Source organism: Dermacentor andersoni, chromosome 9 (assembly GCF_023375885.2).
Source record: "Dermacentor andersoni chromosome 9, qqDerAnde1_hic_scaffold, whole genome shotgun sequence".
NCBI lineage: Eukaryota > Metazoa > Arthropoda > Arachnida > Ixodida > Ixodidae > Dermacentor > Dermacentor andersoni.
The window spans coordinates 134463012-134485673 of NC_092822.1; the positions used below are offsets into that span (position 1 = coordinate 134463012).

The following is a 22662-nucleotide window of genomic DNA, read 5'->3' on the forward strand; positions in this document are numbered from 1 at the left end:
ACGCCGGCAGCGCGAGCCCTAAGCAGCAGGTCACGTTCATCAGTGCTTAAATCGCTGAAGTCGAGCCCAGCATCGCGAGCCAATGTGTCGTCAGGGTCGTCCATTGCAAGGAGCGTTGAAGTTGGCGTCATAAAATAAGAACCAGCTTATTGTCGTGCGCTTATCCTTGCACTTGCCACCATAGTTCCGCTTTCGCGCTGCTGTCGGCTCTGTCTTGGCTCTGTATCTGGCCGCGCGTTTGCGTTTTGCGCAGGAAAGCCGTAGCGCCGTCTGCGGGCGCCGTTTTACTCACCGAAGGCGTAACGTCACTGTGAGACCATGACGTCACCACTCCTCAATCGGAGGGCGGGCAATTTGAACTGCGCTAGAAGTACGCGGACCCTTCAGAACACATTTTCTTTTAAAATAATTCTCTTCGTCGCATGAAACAAGCGTTTCGAGGTTTCTGGGATGGTATTTCAACAGTCGACATTGACTTAAGGGGAATGTGGCTTTGAAAATCAACTTCCTTATTTCTTCATGGATTTTGATGAAAATTTGTACAAATGTTTAGAATGTCTCCCTGATGCTTCCATAAAAGTTTCAGAGTGATATCTTGAGAACATTTTATTCAATTTTATTGAGCAGAATTTTTCTCCCTCTTACTTTCTGGAGAGCCCAGGGAACTTAAACATGATAGAAGGCTTGTTAAGTATTGACTGCATAGCTAAATGCGTGCTGAAGGTCATGACATTCTTTCATTTTTTTTTTTTCGCTACACAAATTTTTGGAGTGCCAGATTTTATGTTACCTTCACATCGAGCACACTTTCGGGGTAGACGAATAGCCATATTGTAAAGTTACAAAGGGTCAAGATAAGAAGGAGAGAATGTGACGACCTGCACTGTAGCCCAAGAAACGTCAAAAAAGAAATGGAGTCAAAATAAGTTAAACGGTAATGAAGAAATCAGCTCCAGAAACTGAGCAGAAAGGCAGAAAAACAGTTTTGAGAAAACGGCTCTCAAAGTTTCACCTTCTCTTCAGTTCTCTAAAGGGCACCAAATTTGTAGTCTTTGGGGTGTTTTGTGATGTGGGGCTTCTTGTACATGTGGCCTCTGGTCTGATGTGCTCCACCCCCCCCCCCTTTCTTTTCTTTTTATAGGGTATTCTTTGCTGCTCCTGCTCTACAAAGGTGGCTAGGTTTCAAACCAAGTGAGGTGCTGCAGAACTCGTGTAGGCATGAATATACCGTTGCAGTGTGCATTCAGGCAGCCTGTACCCGCAGGCTGCCTGATTGATAGCAATCTCCAGTGAGGCTTTTTTCTTTTTGGTAGAATTGACCATGTTACTGAATGAAGGCTCTGAATGTCAGCAGCCTTCCAATTAAGTCATCTTTACTTGACAATGGCTGTAGAACTTAGCATCAGAGAGCAGCTGCTAGGTGCTTTTCAGAATTTTACTTTTGTATGATGCTTCGATTACTTCTGCAGCCAGGTGTCTGTGCCAGCCCAGGGGGCCTAGTGAACAGAGCTCATGATGAGGTTCTCTTTATGAAGGGGTGGTATGAGCTATCGTGACAATATGATAACAGAGTGAACGCGCAATATGCTTGGTTGTGAGTCCGAGGTGCCGACGCGCAAAATGCCTAGTCACGGGCTCGAGCAGTCGACACTCGACGCGCTTATTCGCGCAGTCAGAGGCGCCAATGCACGAAATGCTTAGGTGAGGGTCTGAGAAGTCTGCGCGCGATGTGCATGATCACCGAGTCGCAGACTCCCTATGCGCAAAATGTTTAGCCGCGTGTCCGAGGATTGCGTGCGCGATGTGCTTCGTCACAAATTCCAAAACACCGAGTGCTGAAGGGCTTAGCCGCATGTCCGAGGATTCCGCGCGTGAATCTTGGTCGTGAAGTCCGCGTCGCCAATGCTCGGAATGCTTAGCCGCGAGTCTGAAACATCCACAAGTGTAGGGATCGGCCACGCTACTGCGATGTCCGCGTAGCGCCCGTTTTGACACGTCGAGATTACGGCGAGTGGAGACGTCCAGACTTGCGAGGTGCAAAGAGCCGAGCAGACGACGTGAGCGCCGGACCAATGGCTAACCGCGCTGGAGTCACGTGGCGGGCGCGGCCAATCGCAGACTCCGGCACGACCTTCAATCATTTGCTTTTTGTGCGCTTGTTTCTATATGGAGGAGATCGCTGGAGCGGCAAATTTGAAGACGGAGAAATGCGCTTTCCAACGAGACCAAGATGGCGGCGCTCGGTCGCACCGTTCCGGAGATATTGTGGCGTGAAAAATTGTTTTTTCTTGATTTCTGCGAGATTTTCCACCACCTTGGCTGATAAAACAAATTTTTTAGAGCACTTCTAAGTGGTTGTAAGTTTTCAGATAGAAAAGGGTTATAGAAACTGAAAATGTGATTTTCAAAAAATCGATTTTCTGGCAATTTTTCGCGATGCGAAACCAGTGTCCCCCCCCCTTAATATGAACCTTTAATGTCCCTTGAACGCCGTATTTGTACAATTATACTGCGTCACCTATTGTAACGTGCATTCATATTGTGCCAAAATATATCCCCTAAATATAACTTGGTGCCGATTCTACTGCGCACATCAAGTAACAAAACCTAAGTCAATGAGTACTGTGTTGAAACAATTTTATGGAACATACGAATGCGCACAGACACGCAGCTGAATCTTAATGGCTAGTCATTATCGGAGTTTGACGAACCCTCATTTTCACTGTCTACCGACCACAGAAAGTCACCTTCAGTTTCATTTGCTGCATTAGAAATGGCACTCTTCTGGAGACTCGCACAACCATTGTATGCGGGAGGCCATACCATGCACCATGGACCCACCTTGTGATGTCTCCCAAGCGTAGCTTTCTTCAGAAGACCTGTTAGATAGCAGTGTGGCTAGCTACCTTGCATTGAGCTTTTTCTTTTTAGTAAGAACCGGTATTGTTTTTCATTTTGAGAACTAGTTACGACTGTAACGCACATGCAAATTTGAACTCACCTTTTTCTAAAAAAAAAGTACACATTAGAATCGTGCAAATATGGCAATAAATATATCTAATGTGGCAGTGAATGGCAGTTATACATAGTACAGTGCTATATTTTTGCATGGTATTTTCAAGGAGATGTTACAATGGTTTGTTATAGCCAAGAAATTTAATTTGGTATATTCGAGTTGGATATGCCTGGAACTGACTGCATTATCATTTTCGTGTAACACATGAGTGCAATACACAAATTATGTACATGGTGAGCAGGCTGTGCAGTGTGGTTGAAGGGGTCCCGAAACACTTTTTATCCAAGTCAAGAAATGCATTTGACATTAAAATACACTATTTCTGAAATACTTTGTAGCAAAAGGTACTTCAGTGCATTCAGTAGAAGCAGAGTTATTAGCAATCAACGATCGCCTCTGAAAACATTAACGGTGCGCCCAGCGCTTCTTCAATGCCCTGCACTGCGCAACGTCACCATGGTGTGCAGTTCAAACTTCGTTTTGGATGTTCACATAGACAACACTACTTTCGGTTTGGGACCTACGATGCACCAATCTCAGAGGCTACTCACGTCAGCTTACGATTGCGTTCACATTATCTCATCTGTTTGTTGTGGCACACTCTACTAGCTTTGTGCAGCTATTCTTGCACTGTCATGAAAAGCCAACAAACAAAGACGCCAAGGACAACATAGGGGAAATTACTTGTACTTACTAATTGAATTAAACAAATGATAAATTAATGGCAATGAAAGTGGATGAAAAAGCAACTTGCCGCAGGTGGGGAACAACTGAAGCTTTGTTCACTGGATGTGCAGAATAAGTACAGTCGCCGACCGTTTATTCTGACCTCATGGGGACTGTGAAAATGTCCGAATAAACAGGTGTCCAAAAAAGCAGATTACGAAGAAAAAGAAAGAACTCCTTTATTTCCTTGCACTTATTCGGGCTCGGCAGTAGGCTTGAAGAAATCGTGAATGCGCCGTTGCACACTGTTCCGTTTACGCGCAATCAGATAAGCCTGAATCTCGGAGAGGGTCGTACGGTCACTATAGGTGGCTGAAACCACAGTCACTGCTTGTACACGCTCGGCATACGACGGCAGCGTAGCACATGGTGCGTCATCTTCCGACTCGGAGTCATCATCCGGTGGTGCAGCAGAAAACTGACGAATGATCTCGCCGTCGTCGAGTTCTGCGGATGTCAGTACAGCAGTGTCAGCACCTGTGAAACTGTCAAATGAGACGGTGTCCGGAATCGCAATGCAACCACTGCGCAGGTCTCGGCAGAACATTTTCCACGTCAGTAGGGAGCACATCGGAAGGCGACAAATCATAGGCCTCCCAGCACCCGCTTGCCGGCATTCCCCAGCGCAGTCTGCGCGGGTGCTGTCGGCGCCATTAGACACTTGACACAATGTTTCCATATGCCACCTTGGATAACCGGAACCTCGACAAAGCACACAAAGCAAACACCACCATGCCGACACCAGTCGCACAAACGAAAAACGTGGCCTACTCACAGTGTTGTGCGGGAAAAAACAAATCAACTGCTGGATTGTCTTGACATGGCTCACTAAGCTGAAACCGGAACTGCTGTAGAGCCACTCTATCGAACCAGAGGAAACGATGATGATGAGCGGGGATTTGCAGTAGTGCCACTTCGTGGCGCAGCAAGGAGGCTCCGTTCAAACCAAAAATGGCGTTCAGCAAGTCGAACCATGCACCGGTCAGAGTCGGCATATGATGCTCTCTATCGAATTGGCTCAAGGAGTGTCCGAAAAATCAGACGAGAGGTTGCAAAGTGTCCGAACTTTCGGCAGTTGTTATACATTATGGTCTATGGGGAGAATGGCGGTGCCGCGAAGCAGACTGAATAATCGAGCACGTCCGAATTTTTGGAGCCCGGAAAATCAGTCGGCGACTGCACTGGCTGAACATGAATAAACAGAAGATAGGAAAATATAAGATATAGTACCATATAAACATATAAAGTTGCTCTTATATGTTATTACCTTCTGTTTATTTATGTTCAGCTGGTACTTATTCTGCACATCCAGTGAATAAACCTTCGGTTGTTAGTGTGTTCTATGTACGTATCATTCTTCTTCGTCTGGGCCCTTGTGTTCTCTGGTGCTGTATTACTACAGAATTTAGCATTCCTGCTGGATGACCTTGTTGAGCTTTGTCAAACCAACACAGAGCCTGTACCCACCCGACGACTTTGGCATGACGACAAGGTCCGAACACCATGTGATTGACATGTTGACTTTTCGGATGACTCCTTGAATTTCCATGTCATCCAGTTCCTCATTTTTCAGGTGCTTGAGCAACGGGTATTCGCCACGAAACACTTTGTGAAAAGCGAAAAGCTTCAGGAGAGACGTGGATGTGGTATTCCGCCTGTACTTTCCGCAGTCCATGAAAGATTGTGGCCTGGGTTGACGAAATGCTGCGCAGGGTGACCCTTTTTACGCTACTCCAACGTGGCAGTGAAACTTCTCAGCATGTGCAACCTTACATTTCTGGGACCGGATACCTAGGCTTTAGTTTCATCCAATCCCCGAGGCAATCCCAGGAAAAGGGTGAAACTACGTAACTTCAGCTTCAGAGTCCATTTTGAACTGTGCAAGGTGGCCATTCGCACGCCAGTGTACCTTGCCCGATGCGTACTGAGCGCGTGAAGTTTGACAGAACCCAACAGCTCTTTTGGCTGCTTGGCCTTGTAAACGTCAGCGAAGTGACGTTGCTTCTTATAGAAATCGGATGTAGCCTTATCTGCGGGGCACTCGTTTTGTGGATGGAGATAATGGCCTCAGTATGCGCAAGAATTGGCTGTGCATACTTGCGTGACAATGCACTTGACGCTACCTTCTTGCGTCACCATTTAAGCTGTTGAAAGCAGCACTTCTACGGAAGCTTGCTGGGGAGAGACACTCGTTCTCGGCTTCCTCGTGCACATGTGCTCGGCACAGTGCTTCTTCCGTGGAAAGTTCTGTGCATCAGCACAACTGGTCATGTCGTAGAGTACTGATTTCGGAGGCCACAACGAGAAACTCATTATTTGCATGGATGCGCACAGGCTTTTCAAATTATCCGGTACAATGTCGATTTATGGAGCTTATTGTGCACTCCTTAAATTGCATTCGTTCGCTTGAAGTATATGCAAGCCACGCATCAGTGACATCATGATGTGAGAACATAGCAAAACATGCAGATTTTGTGCAGGGAAGCTCCGTTGCATCACTCGGAGTCGCACTAGTATGAGTGAGCGAACACCTCCAAAAGCAGCGAGTGGGAGACCGTATAGTATGTGTTGTCACGCTGCCTACTTATCAATCTTTCTACTTTTTTCGTGCACACAATACATGTGTTCCATAAAGCAGACACAGACTAGGACTTTGCACATATGATCGTTCATTTAGAGAATTTGTACTTCCCTCGAGGAAACGCCAGTGCCAGTATACTGGCACCGTTGGCAGCTGAACGAGGTAGTTATTTAAGAAGCTGTATATCAAAGGGGACTTTGCCTGTTGCCTATTTGAGGTAAGAGGCAAACGGTGCATCTCAGAAGTTAAATAATGAGTCAGTATAAGAATGTGCAAAATACCCCCGTGTGCGCAGTCACATATTCATTTAAGGGAAGCACTAGTGAGTGCGACTGGCAGCCTTCGAGAACGGCAAGGTATCAATGTTGAAAGTTCATCGTGCCGTCGCTTCTCACTTTTTGTGTTGGCACTGTACGAAATGAAGAATAGCTCATTTCAAATCTGTATGGTCAAAACTAAATTCAAAAGCAGTTTTTTTTTTTCATCCAAATGGCTTAATTAGCTTCAAGTCAGTCGATCAGGTTCATCCGCACTAACTCGTCGACTGTGATAAGGCTAACCTCAGCTGAGCACGATCGATACCGGCTTAAGCTGTTTGTGCGGCCGGTGAGGGTGAAGTTCGTGCAGCCAACAACGCAACACCACTTGCTGCCCCCCGTCACTTGCCCGTTCGCACAGAACACAACTTCTCACAACTGCAACTTCTTGCACCAAACACTAGCCCGATCGCTGGCTCCTCAATGCCGTCGTCTAGAATTCATTCCCAGAATGCTTTGCACATGCCACCCCTCACATCGTAACACAATGTTGCCAGTAGCTGAGGAGCAGGCAAATGAGGGGGTTTGAAAGAATTAATGAAATTCATTTGAAAAAAAACTGTGCGACTCTCAAACACGCTTTTTTCAGGACATGATGGAACTGTGCAGGGGAATGTAAGCAGTGAATTTTATCGACACCCATCGACATTGAAAAATTGCTGGAGTTGCCTTTAAAAAAAGAGTGATGCACCAAGCATGGCAAAGAAAATGTACCAGTATCTCACAAATGTGCCTTTCCTCCTCAGAGGCTCTCAAGAAGATTTTCAGGCACCATGCTACAAACCTGTCTCCGAGCAATGCACAAAACAGCCCCTCACTGTGAGACACACCACCAGCCCAATGTAGTACGCGCCTGCGAACGCATTACCTGCCATTGGTACCAGTAAAGACTGTGTGGATGGGCTCAGCCACCCGAACAAAGTCGACAAACACGATGCTCAACCCTGGTAAGCACGGCACGCACCTTGAAGTGGTTCTGGGGCTTCCCAGGGGTGACCGCCAACACCACCGCTTGTTGGCCAACACGCGTCGTGTATTCATCAATGGTTGCCTTCAGTTTCCTGCAGGTATTGCGAAACAACAACACATCCACTGTTGAAAGACAAAGTCACAGTTTCACCAGAAAGGCGGATCACTGATGGCGATGGCAAAGAAACAACTGACGAAGTAACCTCTGTAGTTTTATCAGTATCATGCGCACACGGGCAAGCATGAACAGATCTCGCTGGATGACCACGAACTCGCTGCTATAACGTGAGTGAACACTTCCCACTGTGTCTCAGAAACTTGAGATTACGTGAGACACAGGAACATGCTTGCTAACAAGTTTTCTTGACTTGCTATAACCTTGCAAGTCAAGTTGCTTTGTTGTTGGTTTTCAACAAACTGCACTTGAACAATGATGTTTACGAGTGAAACACCAATGAAGGCCAGGCTGTTCTTGTTTCTCAGCGCAAGGATCAATGATGTTCCTCCTCCTTTGTTTCATTAAGCTCAGTTTCATCTACTGGCTCACCCGTAAAATTGCACTGTAGCAGTGATAACAAATTTATCTTTTTATACACCAACGCTAGAATTGTTATCGCTAATGGTATTGCACTCTCATCGCTCATCGATTCATTCCAGGCTTCTTTAGTGTTACTTACAGAGACCTGGCTTAACAACACCATACACGATAACAACATCTTTACGAGTGAATCCACTTTCAAGTGTTTTCGATGTGATAGGCAACAGCGTAGAGGGGGCGGTGTGCTCATCGCGATAAAGGAAGAATTCATCGCCGCACCCATCATTAACGATTCTTTTCTGGAATGTATTTGGATTTCCTTGAAGGGTGCTGCATTTGGTGTGATAATTGGCGTTTTTTACCGTCCACCCGACATGTCTGGCGCATTTTCCGAAGAGTATCATCGAGTGCTGAGCGAGGTGTGCGCGCATTTTCCGAGGTCGGCAATTATCATATTTGGCGATTTCAATTTTCCAAATATAGATTGGTCGACGCTCTCCGTATCAGCCACGGATGTGGCCGCACATACCTTTCTCAGCACTTGTCTTGATTTTTCATTAACCAAACTTATCAGTCAACCAACACGATCCACTGAAACTTCTGCCAATGTACTAGACTTAGTTTTAACTAATAATCCTGATATATTATCCGACATAACTCATGAAGCAGGCATCGCTGACCATGATGTCATAACTGGATGCATTAACACTTGCTTGAGCAAAAGAATAATTACCAAAAAGAAAATAAGGTGTTACGGTAAAGCCAATTTCGACACAATTAACAATGAATTAACAACATTTTCAGGTCAATTTCTGCATGATTTTCATTCATGTTCCATTGAACAGAACTGGGTCCTCTTTAAGGCCACCCTCAGTTCACTCATTGACACCTACATTCCTGTGTTATCCATTTCCTGCAAAAGCAGTTCTCCATGGTTTACAAACAAGCTTCGGCGGCTTAATAACAAAAAGAAAAGACTTTACAGGCAGGCTAAGCTGACTGGTCTAGCGAGTGCCCATGATAAACACAAAGCGTGTGAAAAGGCTTATAAGGCATTGCTAAAATCCACTCGGAATAACTTTTTTTCTCTTGATTTACCATCCATGCTAAAAAAAAAATACTCGTCACTTTTGGCGTGTAGTGAACCCTGCAATTCCCACTGACATCATTCTTACTGATTCTTTTGGTGTTCCCATCCCCGATTCAGATTGCGCTCAACTTCTTAATGATACGTTTGTAACAATTTTCACTCATGAAGACGTTAACTCATTGCCAACTTTAAAGACATTAGTGGGAATCACAATGCATGAGGTAGACATCAGTGAGGCTGGTGTTTTATCTCTACTAACCAATCTTAAAATGTCATCTAGTGCCGACCACCTATGTTTCAACAATAAAATTTTAAAGAATACATCACATAGTATTTGTTCTATGTTAACAGCTCTATTTTCCCAGTCACTATCAACTGGTGGTATTCCTAATGACTGGCGCATTGCTAAAATAATACCCATTTTCAAATCAGGTGATCGTGCTTCTCCCCTTAATTATCGTCCCATCTCCTTAACCAGCACTATTTGTAAATTACTCGAACATATCATACACAGTCAAGTCATCAACTTCCTTGAAGACCATAGCACTATTTTTAAACATCAGCACGGTTTTCGCAAGGGCTACTCATGCGACACACAACTTGCCGGATTTATTAACGACATACACGCACTAATAGACGCCGGGTTCCAAGTTGACGCAATATTTTTAGATTTTTCTAAGGCATTTGACCGTGTTCCACACCATAGGTTGTTACTTAAACTTTCACAGCTTAACATTCACCCTACTATAATTGCATGGATCACCGATTTTCTCTCATCTAGAATTCAGTTTACATCAGTTAACAATTCCAACTCATGTTATGCTGATGTTACGTCTGGAGTTCCACAAGGCAGCGTACTTGGTCCTTTACTCTTTCTAATTTATATTAATGATTTACCCAGTTGCGTGTCATCTAAAATCAGGCTATTTGCTGACGATTGTGTAGTTTACCCATGTGTAACAAGTAACACTGATAGCCACCTACTACAAACTGACCTGGACGCAATAAGTGCATGGTGTTCTAGTTGGTTAATGCCATTAAATATTTCCAAAACTAAACTCATGTCTTTCACCAATAGGCCACGAATTCTAACCACCTACTCCCTTGATAACAACCCTGTGGAACTCGCAACTACTTACAAGTACCTTGGCATCAATCTTCAGTCAAACTTATCATGGAATAATCATATTAAGAGGAAGCTTTAGCTCGGGCCCAACTCCGACGTGGCCTATTCAAATACATGTAAAAACGCAAAAACGTTTTTCTGAGATAACCCCTGGACCGATTTTAATGAAATTTGTTGCATTTGAGAGAGAAAGTTAAATTCTAGTGACTGTTGGAAGCGGAATTTTGATTTAGGGCTTGAATTTTGTTAAAAGAATTTTCAAAAATTCAGACGTTTGAAAAAAATAGAAGCACGAAGTTTACAAGCTAATAGCTCTGCATCAAGAATAGCTATCGCGAGTCTGTAAACGGCATCCATTAGACCATTCAAAGAGACAAATTTGATATGTCAGTTTACATCTTACGTGAATTTGTTACGTTGTTTACGAAGGTTCTGCAAAAGTTGTAATTACACATTACTCCATTTTTTGAGGTTCATGTGTAACATATCAATTTTGTCCGCTTTAGATGTGCTATCAGGTACAATTCACAGAATTTCGATATTTTTTCTTGCTGAGTTACGGAGTTGTAAACTTGATAGTTTAGTTTTCTGAAAATTTTCGATTTTCGCCAAATTTTTATAAAAATTTGACGACCTAAATCGAAAATTCGAAACCAACAGTCACTAGATTTTAAGATTTTCTTTTAAATGCAGCAAACCCCGTCAAATTTGGTGCAGTGGTTGCCGAGAAAAACGAATTCTCCTTTTACATGTATTTAGATAGGAGCACCCGAGCTAAAGCTTCCTCTTAATCTTACCCTTGCCTCTTCAAATCGTACTCTCGGACTTATTAAACATAACTTAAAAGAGGCCCCAATGCATGTTAAAAAACTAGCATACACAACATTAATCCGTCCTAAACTGGAATACGCGTCTGCCATCTGGGATCCCGAACAAACTTATATCAGTAACATCGAAGCCTTGCAGAACCGTGCTGCGCGATTTATATTTTCAGATTATTCACGTTACACCAGCGTCACCTCGTTAAAGAATAAAGCTGACTTGGACAACTTAGCACTTCGCCGTAAAATTTCTCGCCTAACACTTTTCCAAAAGCTTTATCACCATCCATCACTTCACGATGATTTCTTTCAGTCACCAACAGTTATTTTTCCACACCGTGACCATCCATACAAAGTCAAACGCATTAACTGCCAGTCATTTCATTATGCATATTCGTTCTTACCACGCACAATAACTGAATGGAACGCCTTACCATCAGTCATTGCCACGGAACCAGACTTGACTAAGTTTCAACATTTAATTCGCTCACGACTTGTCGACTAATCGTATTATTATTCTTTTTTGGGACTTTTACAGTGTGTTCGATGTTTGTTGGTGTTTTTCATTGCAGTTGCCTTATGTTCTCCTAATATGTACTAATGTTTTCTCTGTAATAATTCTGACCTAATTATCTTGATATTACCTATGTTTCACTGTATTATTACTTCTGTTACACTCTCTTGTTTTTAGTATGTACTAACTATGACCAGTGCTTGTGATTGCCCCCCCCCCCCCCCCCGCATGTAATACCCTCGTAATGAGGGCCTTTAGGGGTATTTTGAATAAATAAATAAATAACCGTATTTGGTTCTCTTTTACTGAGCAAACATTTATTATTTACCGCTCATTCCTGTAATGCCATGAGACCTTGGAAGCGTGCTAAATAAATAAATGCGCATCAAGAGAATAACCTTTACGGCTGGCTCTTTGCACTTGCTACAGAGAAATCACTGCCAAGATGTGGCAAGTGTCTCCCTGGCCCCATCCCCCAGTGGTGCGCGTGCTTGATCACACCACACTGCACGTTCACTCAAGCAAGAGAGATCTAGTTTTTCCCCAAGTGCTGCAAGCAAGAAGTATGCTTGAAAAATAATTCTGATTTCAGGTGACGATTTTTTATAGCTTTGTGCCAAATTTACTAGCCATGCAGGCTGAAAGTACAGGCTTGAAATGACTGAAAACTTTGTGTCACAACATTACTCCGTTAATTGTGAAATGAAAAATGTTTGTTACAATGCAAATTTCATTAGATCCAAGGTTCATTACATCGAGGTCTAACAGTAAAATGATATGGTATTGACATGTGGACTTGTTTATCGTGTATATCGTACTCGAATCTAATGCGCACTTTTTCATTCTGATAAAATGGGTCCAAAAATTATGTGCGCGTTAGAATCGAGTACGACCCTAAATCTGCATTACCATATCGCCATCGGCATTTCAAAATGGCTGCCTCGTATGCGCTTCGAGCGTAGCTGCTGTAGCTTCCTCCATGTGCTGCAGTACGTGTGCTTAGGCAATGCTTCCATCAGCTTAGGTTAGTGCACCGTCCGTCTTCCAGTTTTCTGCATTTGCTCGATCAGCATGGAAGTGCCGACTGCAAAGACATGCCGAGTTGGTCACAATGCCGCAATTAAAGGGAAAGCGATCTCATGTGCGGAGATGGATGAAAATCGGGCCGCATCGTGGGCGCTCGGAGTTCCCGAAGCTGGCGTGCGGGACTGGCGCAAATAGGAGAGGTGTTCTACACTGGCAGCTGCTACGTATGGCGCTGATGAGGATCAATTTAAACATCGAAATAATCAGTTTCTACTCAACGAAATGTATCTGGCACTAGTCAGAACCACCAGGCAGCGGGAGTTGAATCGGAGGTGGTCTAACTGCGACTCTGCCATGCGTGCACACGTGCAGGAGGAGTGCTTCTGCTCTTGCTACCTTTGTGGCAATCATGATGCTCCGAGAAAGAAATGTTGGAATAGCTCATGGAAGGCTAGCTGGCTTAAAAGTGATTTCTGTTAAATTTTCATGGGGATCAAGGCAGTCTACTATATTTAGCTTTTAAAAGGATCCTGAACTACCCCTCGAGCTAGGCGAAAAAACACAGTCTATAGATAGGTTATGCTGCTGTGAACATCTCAGCCAAATTTTGCAGTCGTGCACGATGCGTGGGGTTCACAAGTGGAGTGCGAAGTAACCTTTTTTTCTCAAACACTCTTTTTTACAACGAGGCCTTCTCTTCCCCCAATTTCGAAGCTGCCAGCGGCTTGCATGTGCCGTCATATGCAAGATTCCCATAGACGGCTGCCATTGGCTGACAGCTGGCATCAATCAAGAAGGGTGCTGGGATCAGTGCGCCTTTTTCTTACTGTTACTGCGCATATTTATTGACGCCATTTGCTAAATGGGCTAGAGTGAGTGAAAATCTGGGCTTCAAATTTTGATACGAATTACGTGCTACCAGAAAAAGCAGACTATCTCACCACTCGGCCACAGCTGCTTGCGTAAGATGCAAACTTTGGCCACACTGCTTATCAGTGTCATAGCCACTGGGTCTCACTAATTTTGATTAGTTTTGAACCCTCAACTAGCCTCAAGCCATGTGAAACTTAAGGTCAAAGCATATGTACATTTGCCAGCTTGTGCTCACTTCTGGCCGCTCCTGCCTAGACACCTAGGCAGACTTCACTTTGTATTGAGATTTTGACAAAAGTTAAAAATTTGCTATTTGGATGTGGCTACTACCCATCGGTCAAGCTGGTGCAGGACAAGGCCAGACTGGAATACATGAGCGTGAGCGCACTCTCCAGCCTCGTGAAATTTGCATTCCTAAGTTCCCCTGAAACGAATGATGTCGAGACGAGGCGCTACGTTTGCCTAAGCGAGTATCTGTGGCCATTAACCGTGCAGTGTGTCCTGCCTGCGCGAACTGTAAAAGCCATGGACAGCATCACTAGTTGGCACAGCGTGCCAGAAGATGCCGCCAGCTGCTTCGCGTCTGCATCGCCTACAATCGAGCTATGCATGAGGAGAGGAAAAAAAAAAAAAGCATGTGCCCCTTTCTGAGTGAGCGCAGAAATGCGCCACGAAAATAGCAGCGGACAGCCCAGTTGAAAGAAGATGGCGCCGACAAAGCGAAATGTTGTGTCGCTTGAGACGAAGCTAAACATTTTGCAATACTCAAAGCATGAGTTCACGCAGGAGTGCTGCAATCATGATGGTTTCAACCAGGGGTCATGCCGACCAACAGAAAAGGTGGGCTTTGTGCGCCAGGATGAAACCCCCCATGATAGTGGAACAAGGTGGAAGCTGTTGACATTACAGAGCTCTAGCAGCACGTCGCTACTAACGATGAAACAGGTGGTGCTTCGATGGAGGAGTTTCTGAGTGCAGATAGTGCTGCCTCATTTTGCGAAGAAATCTCCGATGGGGTGATCATTGTCACAACAGATCGCAGTGTTGTACAACGGGGACGATGAGATCGACAATGACCAGCCTTTGACACAGACCCCGATATTTATGCAAAGTGCATTGTCGTCGATAGAGTCACTCGTAGATTTCATGTATGCTAAGTTATTGCCACTAGTGTTTGCGCAGCAGCTGGACACCGCAGTTGTGAACCTGAAATTCCCGCAAAAGCAAGTGCAGATTTCTGACTATTTAGGCACATTGCCGTGCTGTCTAGAGGTATAAATAAACATTTTATTTTTACAGTCTCATTTATACAACATCTATTTTTTAGCGTAAGTGACAAATCTGGTTTCGGAGCTACAAAGGTGTGTTCAGCAGCTTTTTTTCTTTTTACTGCACTCCAGATACAGTCGAACCTGACTATGTCAAACCCGTTTACATTTCATTGTCCTATGTATCGAACAATTTCGGAACACGGTATAGTTACGCGTATATATGGCAAAAATTACGCTTACATCGAACAAAAATAGCAGCGACTCCTGATATATCGAACTTCAAGCGTCGGAAAAGCACCCCCAGAAGTTGGCTTTCCCTCGCGGTGCGGCTCCATCCCGGCAGTGCGGCTCCATCCAACCGCTCTCCCCAACGTGACTGCGCTGCCTCAGGCGAGCCATCAACACATCCCCGTTTCCTGGCCCACCTGCAGCGCTTGCTCAGACAGCAAATCAGAGGCTCTTGTGCCCTCGTCATGCAAGATCGCGCAAGTGCGAGTTGTCTCACTCCTTTTCTGGTTCATTGTGTTTGCACCTTGTGGGCCATTCTCCCGCTGTGTTGCCGTGATGAAGCAGCAGAATTCACCTTTCGTCATGAAGATCGAAATCATAAATTGGGTCAAACACGATGAGAAGTCGTATGTCATCGCAGTGTGCAAGATTCCGAGGACCACTCTCAGCACAACCTTGAAGAATAAGGGGGAAATTAGGGCTAAAGCGGCCAAACTCGCGACTCGGTGCCCATGGTGCCCAAAGCGTACGCATGGCAATGTACGAGTGGTTCACCCAAAATTGCTACCGGTGACATACCGGCTTCCGCGTGCTCGGTGATGACTGTAACTTTTGATGAATGCGATGAAGCCGTTGCTGGTACAGTAAAACCTCGTTAAACCGTACCCGCTTAAACAGTAGTTTCGTTTTAAAAGTAGTAAAGTCAAATCCCCGACTCAGCGGCCATTGAACATAATGTGTTTTGTATCCGCATAAACCATACCAGCTTATTGCATACGCATTGGTTAAAACGTAGCGTTTCAACTTTCCATTGCGCAAACACGGCGGTGCGTCGTCTCCATCGGGCGGCCCAGCAGAACAACAAGCCTCAGAGATCGGAACAACGGCCTCCAAGCGCCCTGTGCGTTTGAGCGTGAAGCCACATCAACATCAACATCATTTCGACGCCATGCCAGAGAGCGATATGGCGTCGTACAAGCGAGGACTTGTGTCATTCCAAAGCTCAGATAAAAAAGACACCGGGTGCTCAGCATAGAAGAAAAATTAGACATCGTCCGTGCTATCGAGCGTGACACAAAGAAGTCGGCGCTGGCACGTGACAAGGATCTGCTGTTGACTATGGTGTGTGGCATTTGGAATGCGAAGTTGCTCAGCAGCGCTGCTGCGAGCCCGAAGACATGTCGGCTACGAGGTTCGACTTTTCGCCATCGTTGCCTCTGTTATTGCCAAAGTGTCGCCTAGCGACAGTGATAAGGACGACACGGAAAGCGATAGCACGGGCGATTCAGGCCCGACAGTGGCAGAAGCTACACGTTATGTCAGCCTCATGAATGCAATCGTCGCAACGAGAACAGGGGCGTGATGACGTAACTCTATTCCAAACTCCGGCACCCAGCAATGAAAATGCGCCCCTGGGACTTCTGCAGCACTACTGTACGCGTTCACGGAGAATACGTAACGCCAACGAGGAATCCGCCATGCGAGTATTTGCCGAGAAGAGGGGGCTGGCTGAAAAGCCGGCACACAGCTTCAGTAAGTTTGAGGTCGCTGTCGTCGTGCTAGGCCGCCGCGGCATCAAACGAAAATAACACTTTTGTCACGCGAAGTGAATAAATACTGCATGTTTTTTTCCTCTTTCATCGCACTCTCTCAGTTCTGTTTTCGACAGGCAAGTGGGCGATCTCATGCTATTTCGGTTAAACAGTACTACCGTTTATACACACATTTTCCGAGCTCCGGCCAACTACGGTTTAACGAGGTTTAACTGTATTGCCAAAGTTTGGAGCGGGCTGTCAGAATTTGCGGAAGCCGTTGACGAATCAATGGTCGACGAGTATGTGAGTGCAGATGATCGTGTCGCAATCATGGGAGAGCCCGGAAATAAAGACTACATTGCCGACATCGTACCGAGCACAAGTGAAAGTGGGCACAATGAGGAAAGCAACGACGGTCCTTTGCCCACATCCTCCGAAGTGATTGGTGTGCTCGCACTAGCCCGGTGCTTCTGCACGAATGCGGAAGGTTGCGGCCTCAGCTGCTCCGACTCCTTAGACAATGTGGACAAGTGCGTGCATCGCAGGCAGCGAAATTTCCCAAGCAGAATAAAATATTTCAAAGAAATATTTCATGGGAAACTAAGCTAGCTTCATCAATAAAGTGATTTTATATTGGCCTCGAGATCCACCACTGGAAAAGCTGGCGCCACCGTCGGCGTGACGTGCTATGAGGGATCACGTGGACATAGGGCCGCGTCCGCTGCTTCGGGAGCGCCGAAGCAAGCTGAAAATGAGTTTAACTTCCCACGTACGTGGCGGTCCTCATTTAGTGGCGAGATTTTCTCTCTTCGAGCATCTCCTTTACAATGCTTGAAATCACTACAATAGGTAGTGGCTGGCTTTGAAAGCGCGCAACATGGTATGCTACTGCTTGATGCCGCAGTGCCGGACGTACGCAACGCAGCCCTGTGGGAGCCTTATTCACATGTAGCCGCAAGACAAGAAGCTGCGTCAAGCTTGGCTCGCAAAACATAAAAACATAAAACCGGCAAACAGTCATCGGCTACAACTCGGGTATGCAGCAAGAACAGATGCGAGGAAGATTTCTGCTACGGCGCCGGGTCTGCGATGTTCGAAAAACATGCACTGAGACGCTCGCCCAAGTCCGCTGCCCAACTAATGTCATGACGGTTTGGTCTATAAACTAGTCAATTCTATAGATACTGGCAAGTTCACTGGAGTGGAAAGGGAGCGGTAAGAAGCACATTTAAAAGAAAGCATGGCATATGGTCATGTTTGTGTTATGGATTAATGCACTGGATTACAAAAAAGAAGCAGCGAGAAATCGCACGCTGAGAACACCGACAAACATACAGTGCGACGCAGCTCGAGAAATAATATTGAAACGTCCAAGAATTTAGAAGAAAAAGAAGATTGAATCGTTCCGACGGCACATCACAGTAGGGGTCGAAGTCTCTACAATTAAATTATTTTTGAACAGCTGTGATAGCGCCTACGCAACAATGGTTGCTTGTATACTGTCAAATGCTCATATTCTGCGGCCTAAAGCTCATGGCATGGTGCGAAAATGCGCATGCGGCAAAAGCGAAACAGTGCGCAGACAAGTATGCAGACGCGCAGTCGGTCGCTGCAAACCTGTGCGATCGCTGCATTGAGACTGCATTCTATTACGCTCCATTTAGTTATACAAACACTACAAGAACACATTTCACATAGTTTGCTCTCAGCGTTTGCCTACCTTTCACGCAAGAAGCCGGTTCGGGAGACTCCATTGCGGCGGCCGCGCGCAGTGGCGTTCACTGTACGTATTCGGTAAAGAGAGCATCTGTAAACGATTCTGTGCTTTCAGTTCGCCCAAGATTATTTAGACAGTAAAAAACTTCTCTCGTTTCGAAAGTACTTACAGAAATGTTCGGGAGAGTTACTGCGTGGTGTTTTCAGTGAGCGCTGACAGCAAAAACTACGAGAAGCACGCCACGCGATCCCTCATACTATGCCAGCGAAGCGCTTCCAGTAGATGGTGACTCCGTAACTCCTTGCCGCCAATAGGGTATGTGCTTTTATGACATCCAATTATTTAGCAGGCTTATACAGTAAAACCTCGTTAAACCGTACCCGCTTAAACAGTAGTTTCGGTTTAAAAGTAGTAAAGTCAATTCCCCGACTCAGCGGCCATTGAACATAATGTATTTAGTATCCGCATAAACCGTACCAGCTTATTGCGTACGCATCGGTTAAAACGTAGCGTTTCCACTTTTCGTCGCGCAAACACGGCGGTGCGTCGTCTCCACCGGGTGGTCCGGCAGAACAACAAGCCTCAGAGATCGGTACAACGGCCTCCAAGCGCCCTGTGCGTTTGCACGTGAAGCCGCATCAACATCAACATCATTTCGACGCCGTGCCAGAGAGCGAGAGAGCGCTATGGCGTCGTGCAAGCGAGGACTCGCGTCATGCTGAAGCTCGGATAAAAAAGACGCCGGGTGCTTAGCATAGAAGAAAAATTAGACATCGTCCGTGCTATCGAACGTGACACGAAGAAGTCGGCGCTGGCCCGCAACATGGATCTGCTGTTGACTACAGTGTGTGGCATTTGGAATGCGAAGTTGCTCGGCAGCGCTGCTGCGACCGCGAAGAGATGTCGGCTACGAGGTTCGACTTTTCGCCATCGTTGCCTCTGTTGTTGCCGAAGTGTCGACTAGCGACAGTGATGAGGACGACACGGAAAGCGACAGCACGGGCGATTCAGGCCCGACAGTGGCAGAAGCTGCGCGTTACGTCAGCCTTGTGAATGCAATCGTCGCAACGAGAACAGGGGCGCGATAACGTAACTATTCCAAACGAAAACTGTTCCGAACTCCGGCACCCGGCAATGAAAAAGGCGCCCCGGAACTTATGCAGCACTAGTGCGCGCGTGCACGGAGAATACGTAACGCCAACGAGGAATCTGCCGTGCGAGTGTTTGCCGAGAGGAGGGGGGCTGGCTGATAAGCTGGCACGCAGCTTGAGTAAGTTTGAGGCTGCTGTCGTCGTGCTAGGCCGCCGCGGCATCAAACGAAAATAACACTTATGTCGCGCGAAGTGAATAAATACTGCATGTTTTTTTCCCTTTCATCGCACTCTCTCTGAGTTCCGTTTTCTACAGGTAAGTGGGCGATGTCATGCTATTTCGGTTAAACAGTACTACCGTTTAGTACGTACTTTTTCCGAGCTCCGGCCGACTACGGTTTAACGAGGTTTCACTGTATAGAATTATGCTCTATATCGAACTGATAGGCGTTTTTTTGCAAGTTCGATATAGCTGAGTTCGACTGTATATTCAAAGAGAAACTTCTTTCTTTGATAGACCAATGTGTTTCTTCAAAGACACTTTCTGCAAATTGTCATATAGAAACGCCTTGAATTAACAAGGAACAATGCAAATCTATAAAGAAGAAAACCCAGATGTTCAAACAATACTTTACAACCAAGAAGCAATATTTATACAGCCAAATGAAGATTCTTGGTTCCGAACTAAAGAACAAAGTGAAAATGGCAAGAAATGAGAACATGTTAGCTCTTGGAAGCAAATTCAAATTTAATCTGAAAGAAGTGTGGCACTACATTGGGTTCATGTGGTCAACAAATAAAGAAGATATTTCTGCTGTACCTGTTCTACAACACAAAGGAAATTTAGTAAAGGACAAAGCTGAATGTTTTAATAAACACTTCCACTTTATTTTTTCCCTAAACTCTCCAAATACTGTTTCATATGCACCTAGGCAGCTACCAGACATGACAAACATGGTAGTTTCAGGCATATTGTTACAATTCACTTTGTGCTGCAATGAATGGAACGGATGCCAACGCCAGACACACGACGAGCCTAATTGTCACGGTTGTCAACATGAAAAGACTTGTCCATTGGGTGTGTGCGACAGGATTATGCACCAGTGCAAATCCCACTCTCCTCTATCCTACGTTGCACTGTTCTACGCCAAAGAGCGGTTCTTCTCCGTGTGCCGACAGAGCCCGCTACCAGTGAGCAAGAGAGCAGTAAAACACGTTGTGGGGCTAGTTGGTGCATAGCTTTCAGTAGATGAAGCACCAATAGTGACGGCACACTAGGAAGGAACCAACACAAAGACAGGTCTCTGTATTTGTTCCTTCCTAGTGTGCCGTCACTATTGGCGCTTCATCTATTGAGAGCAAGAGAGAATAAGGCTGCCGGATGGGGTAGGGTATAAGAAGGCCAGTGAGATGCCACGTGGAGACGCATCTTCTCTGCCCTTGCGTGCAGGAGCATGCATGCCAAATGTGCTTTTTGTCTTAGAGCGCACCGCTTCCCTGTGATGATCCCCGTAACAGCACAAACTCTCCTCTGTAAGCTAGATCCACATGCTGCACATGGCCCCGATGCCATACCAGATCAAATGCTTAAACATCACAGCATACACATTTCCCCATATTTTACTATCTTTAATACATCATTGAGCTCATTGAACACACAATTTCCCTCACTGATACATCCAGTGAAACTATCTGTGAATTCAAATGCACCAACATTTTTAATGCAGCTTTTTCATCCACATTTACAAATGAAACCGATCTGGCTGTTTCTCCAAACCACGCAATTATTCAGGAGACAATATCTACATTTATATTTTTTTCAGAGGCGATTTTGTCACTAATAGAGAACTTGAGAGAAAAGACGGGGAATCCGGGAGATGGCAATTCAAGGCGATGAGCAAAACGTGAACAAGGTGAATGCAGGAGCCAACGTTTCGACAAGTGGACTTGTCCACAAGACAAGTCCACTTGTCGAAACGTTGGCTCCTGCATTCACCTTGTTCACGTTTTGCTCATCGCCTAATAGAGAACTTGCAACTTTCATCCCCTGCTGGCATTGACAACATCAATGCTAAGAACACCAAAGGTACATGTTCATCTCTGTTGAGCTTGTTATTCACTCAGTCACTCCTCACAGGCGAAATGTCCAAAGATTGGAAACAAGGGAAGGTCGTTCCAGTCTACAAATCAGGTAACAAGAACTCACCTTTAAATTACCGTCCCATTTCTCTAACTAGTATTCCCTGCAAAATCATGGAACACATCATCTATACTCACAACATGGCATTTCTCGACTCGAATAATTTTTTCAATCCTGCCCAGAACGGGTTTTGCTGCGGTCACTCCTGCTAGACGCACCTTGCTGCATTCGTACAAGATCTGCACTCTAACCTTGATCCTAATCTTCAGTGTGACGTAATATTTTTAGATTTTGCTAAAACCTTTCATAAAGTACCCCATAAATGCCTACTGATAAAACCTTCCTGCTTAAAATTTCACCCTAATATACTGAAGTGGATTAAAGAATTTTTGACTAATCGTTCACAATTTGTCCCCATTCATAATAGGAATTCTAATTCAGTCTCTGTAATGTCAGGCGTCCCGCAGGGATCCGTGCTCGGCCCGCTACTTTTCCTGATATGCATAAATGATTTGCCGTTAAACATAACATCTAGCATACGTATGTTCATGAAAGATTATGATATATCGTGCTAGTCTTTCCACCACTGACCAATCTTCTCTTAAAAGTGATCTTAATGCTGCCCAGGACTGGTGTAATGAGTGGCTAATAGAACTTAATTCATGTAAGTGTAAATTTTTGTCCATTCACCGTCGCTGTAATCCTCTCTCATTTCCTTACGTAATCTCTGAAGTATTCCTACCATTGTGTTCCTTATGTTTTCTAGTACAGGGGAACCCCGTTCATACATTTTTCACCGGAGTGAGGAAAAAAAACTAACAGCCAGGAAAACGCAACAGTGAGGAAAGCTCCGAAAATGAATGAAAAAAGTGCAGCTTCAACTATAGACAATTTATTTCCACAGAGTGCGCTTAGAACTTAAAAAAGTCTAGAATGGTGGCTTGCCCTTTCGTTCGCTCGCTAGAAATCACACATTTCTCAATAGCCTGGAAGGCCGCATTGCTGTCAGCGTCGCTGTGAGGTGCGACGTACCTGCGGAGGAGGTCCACAGCCGCGACGGCTTCTCCAAAGCTAGGATTTGGC

General features: G+C 45.3%; 1 protein-coding gene across 6 annotated transcripts in view; it reads right to left on the reverse strand.

Moving 5' to 3' along the window:
* LOC126529766 (DNA-binding protein P3A2-like) overlaps window positions 1–22662 on the reverse strand; it is a 169667-nt gene that overhangs the window by 99927 nt on the left and 47078 nt on the right. For all 6 annotated transcript variants that reach the window (XM_050177275.3, XM_055070003.2, XM_055070004.2 and 3 more), the window contains one exon: window positions 7605–7701. In XM_050177275.3, coding sequence (XP_050033232.1) covers window positions 7605–7701 — 97 coding nt within the window. The remainder of the gene's footprint in view (window positions 1–7604; window positions 7702–22662) is intronic.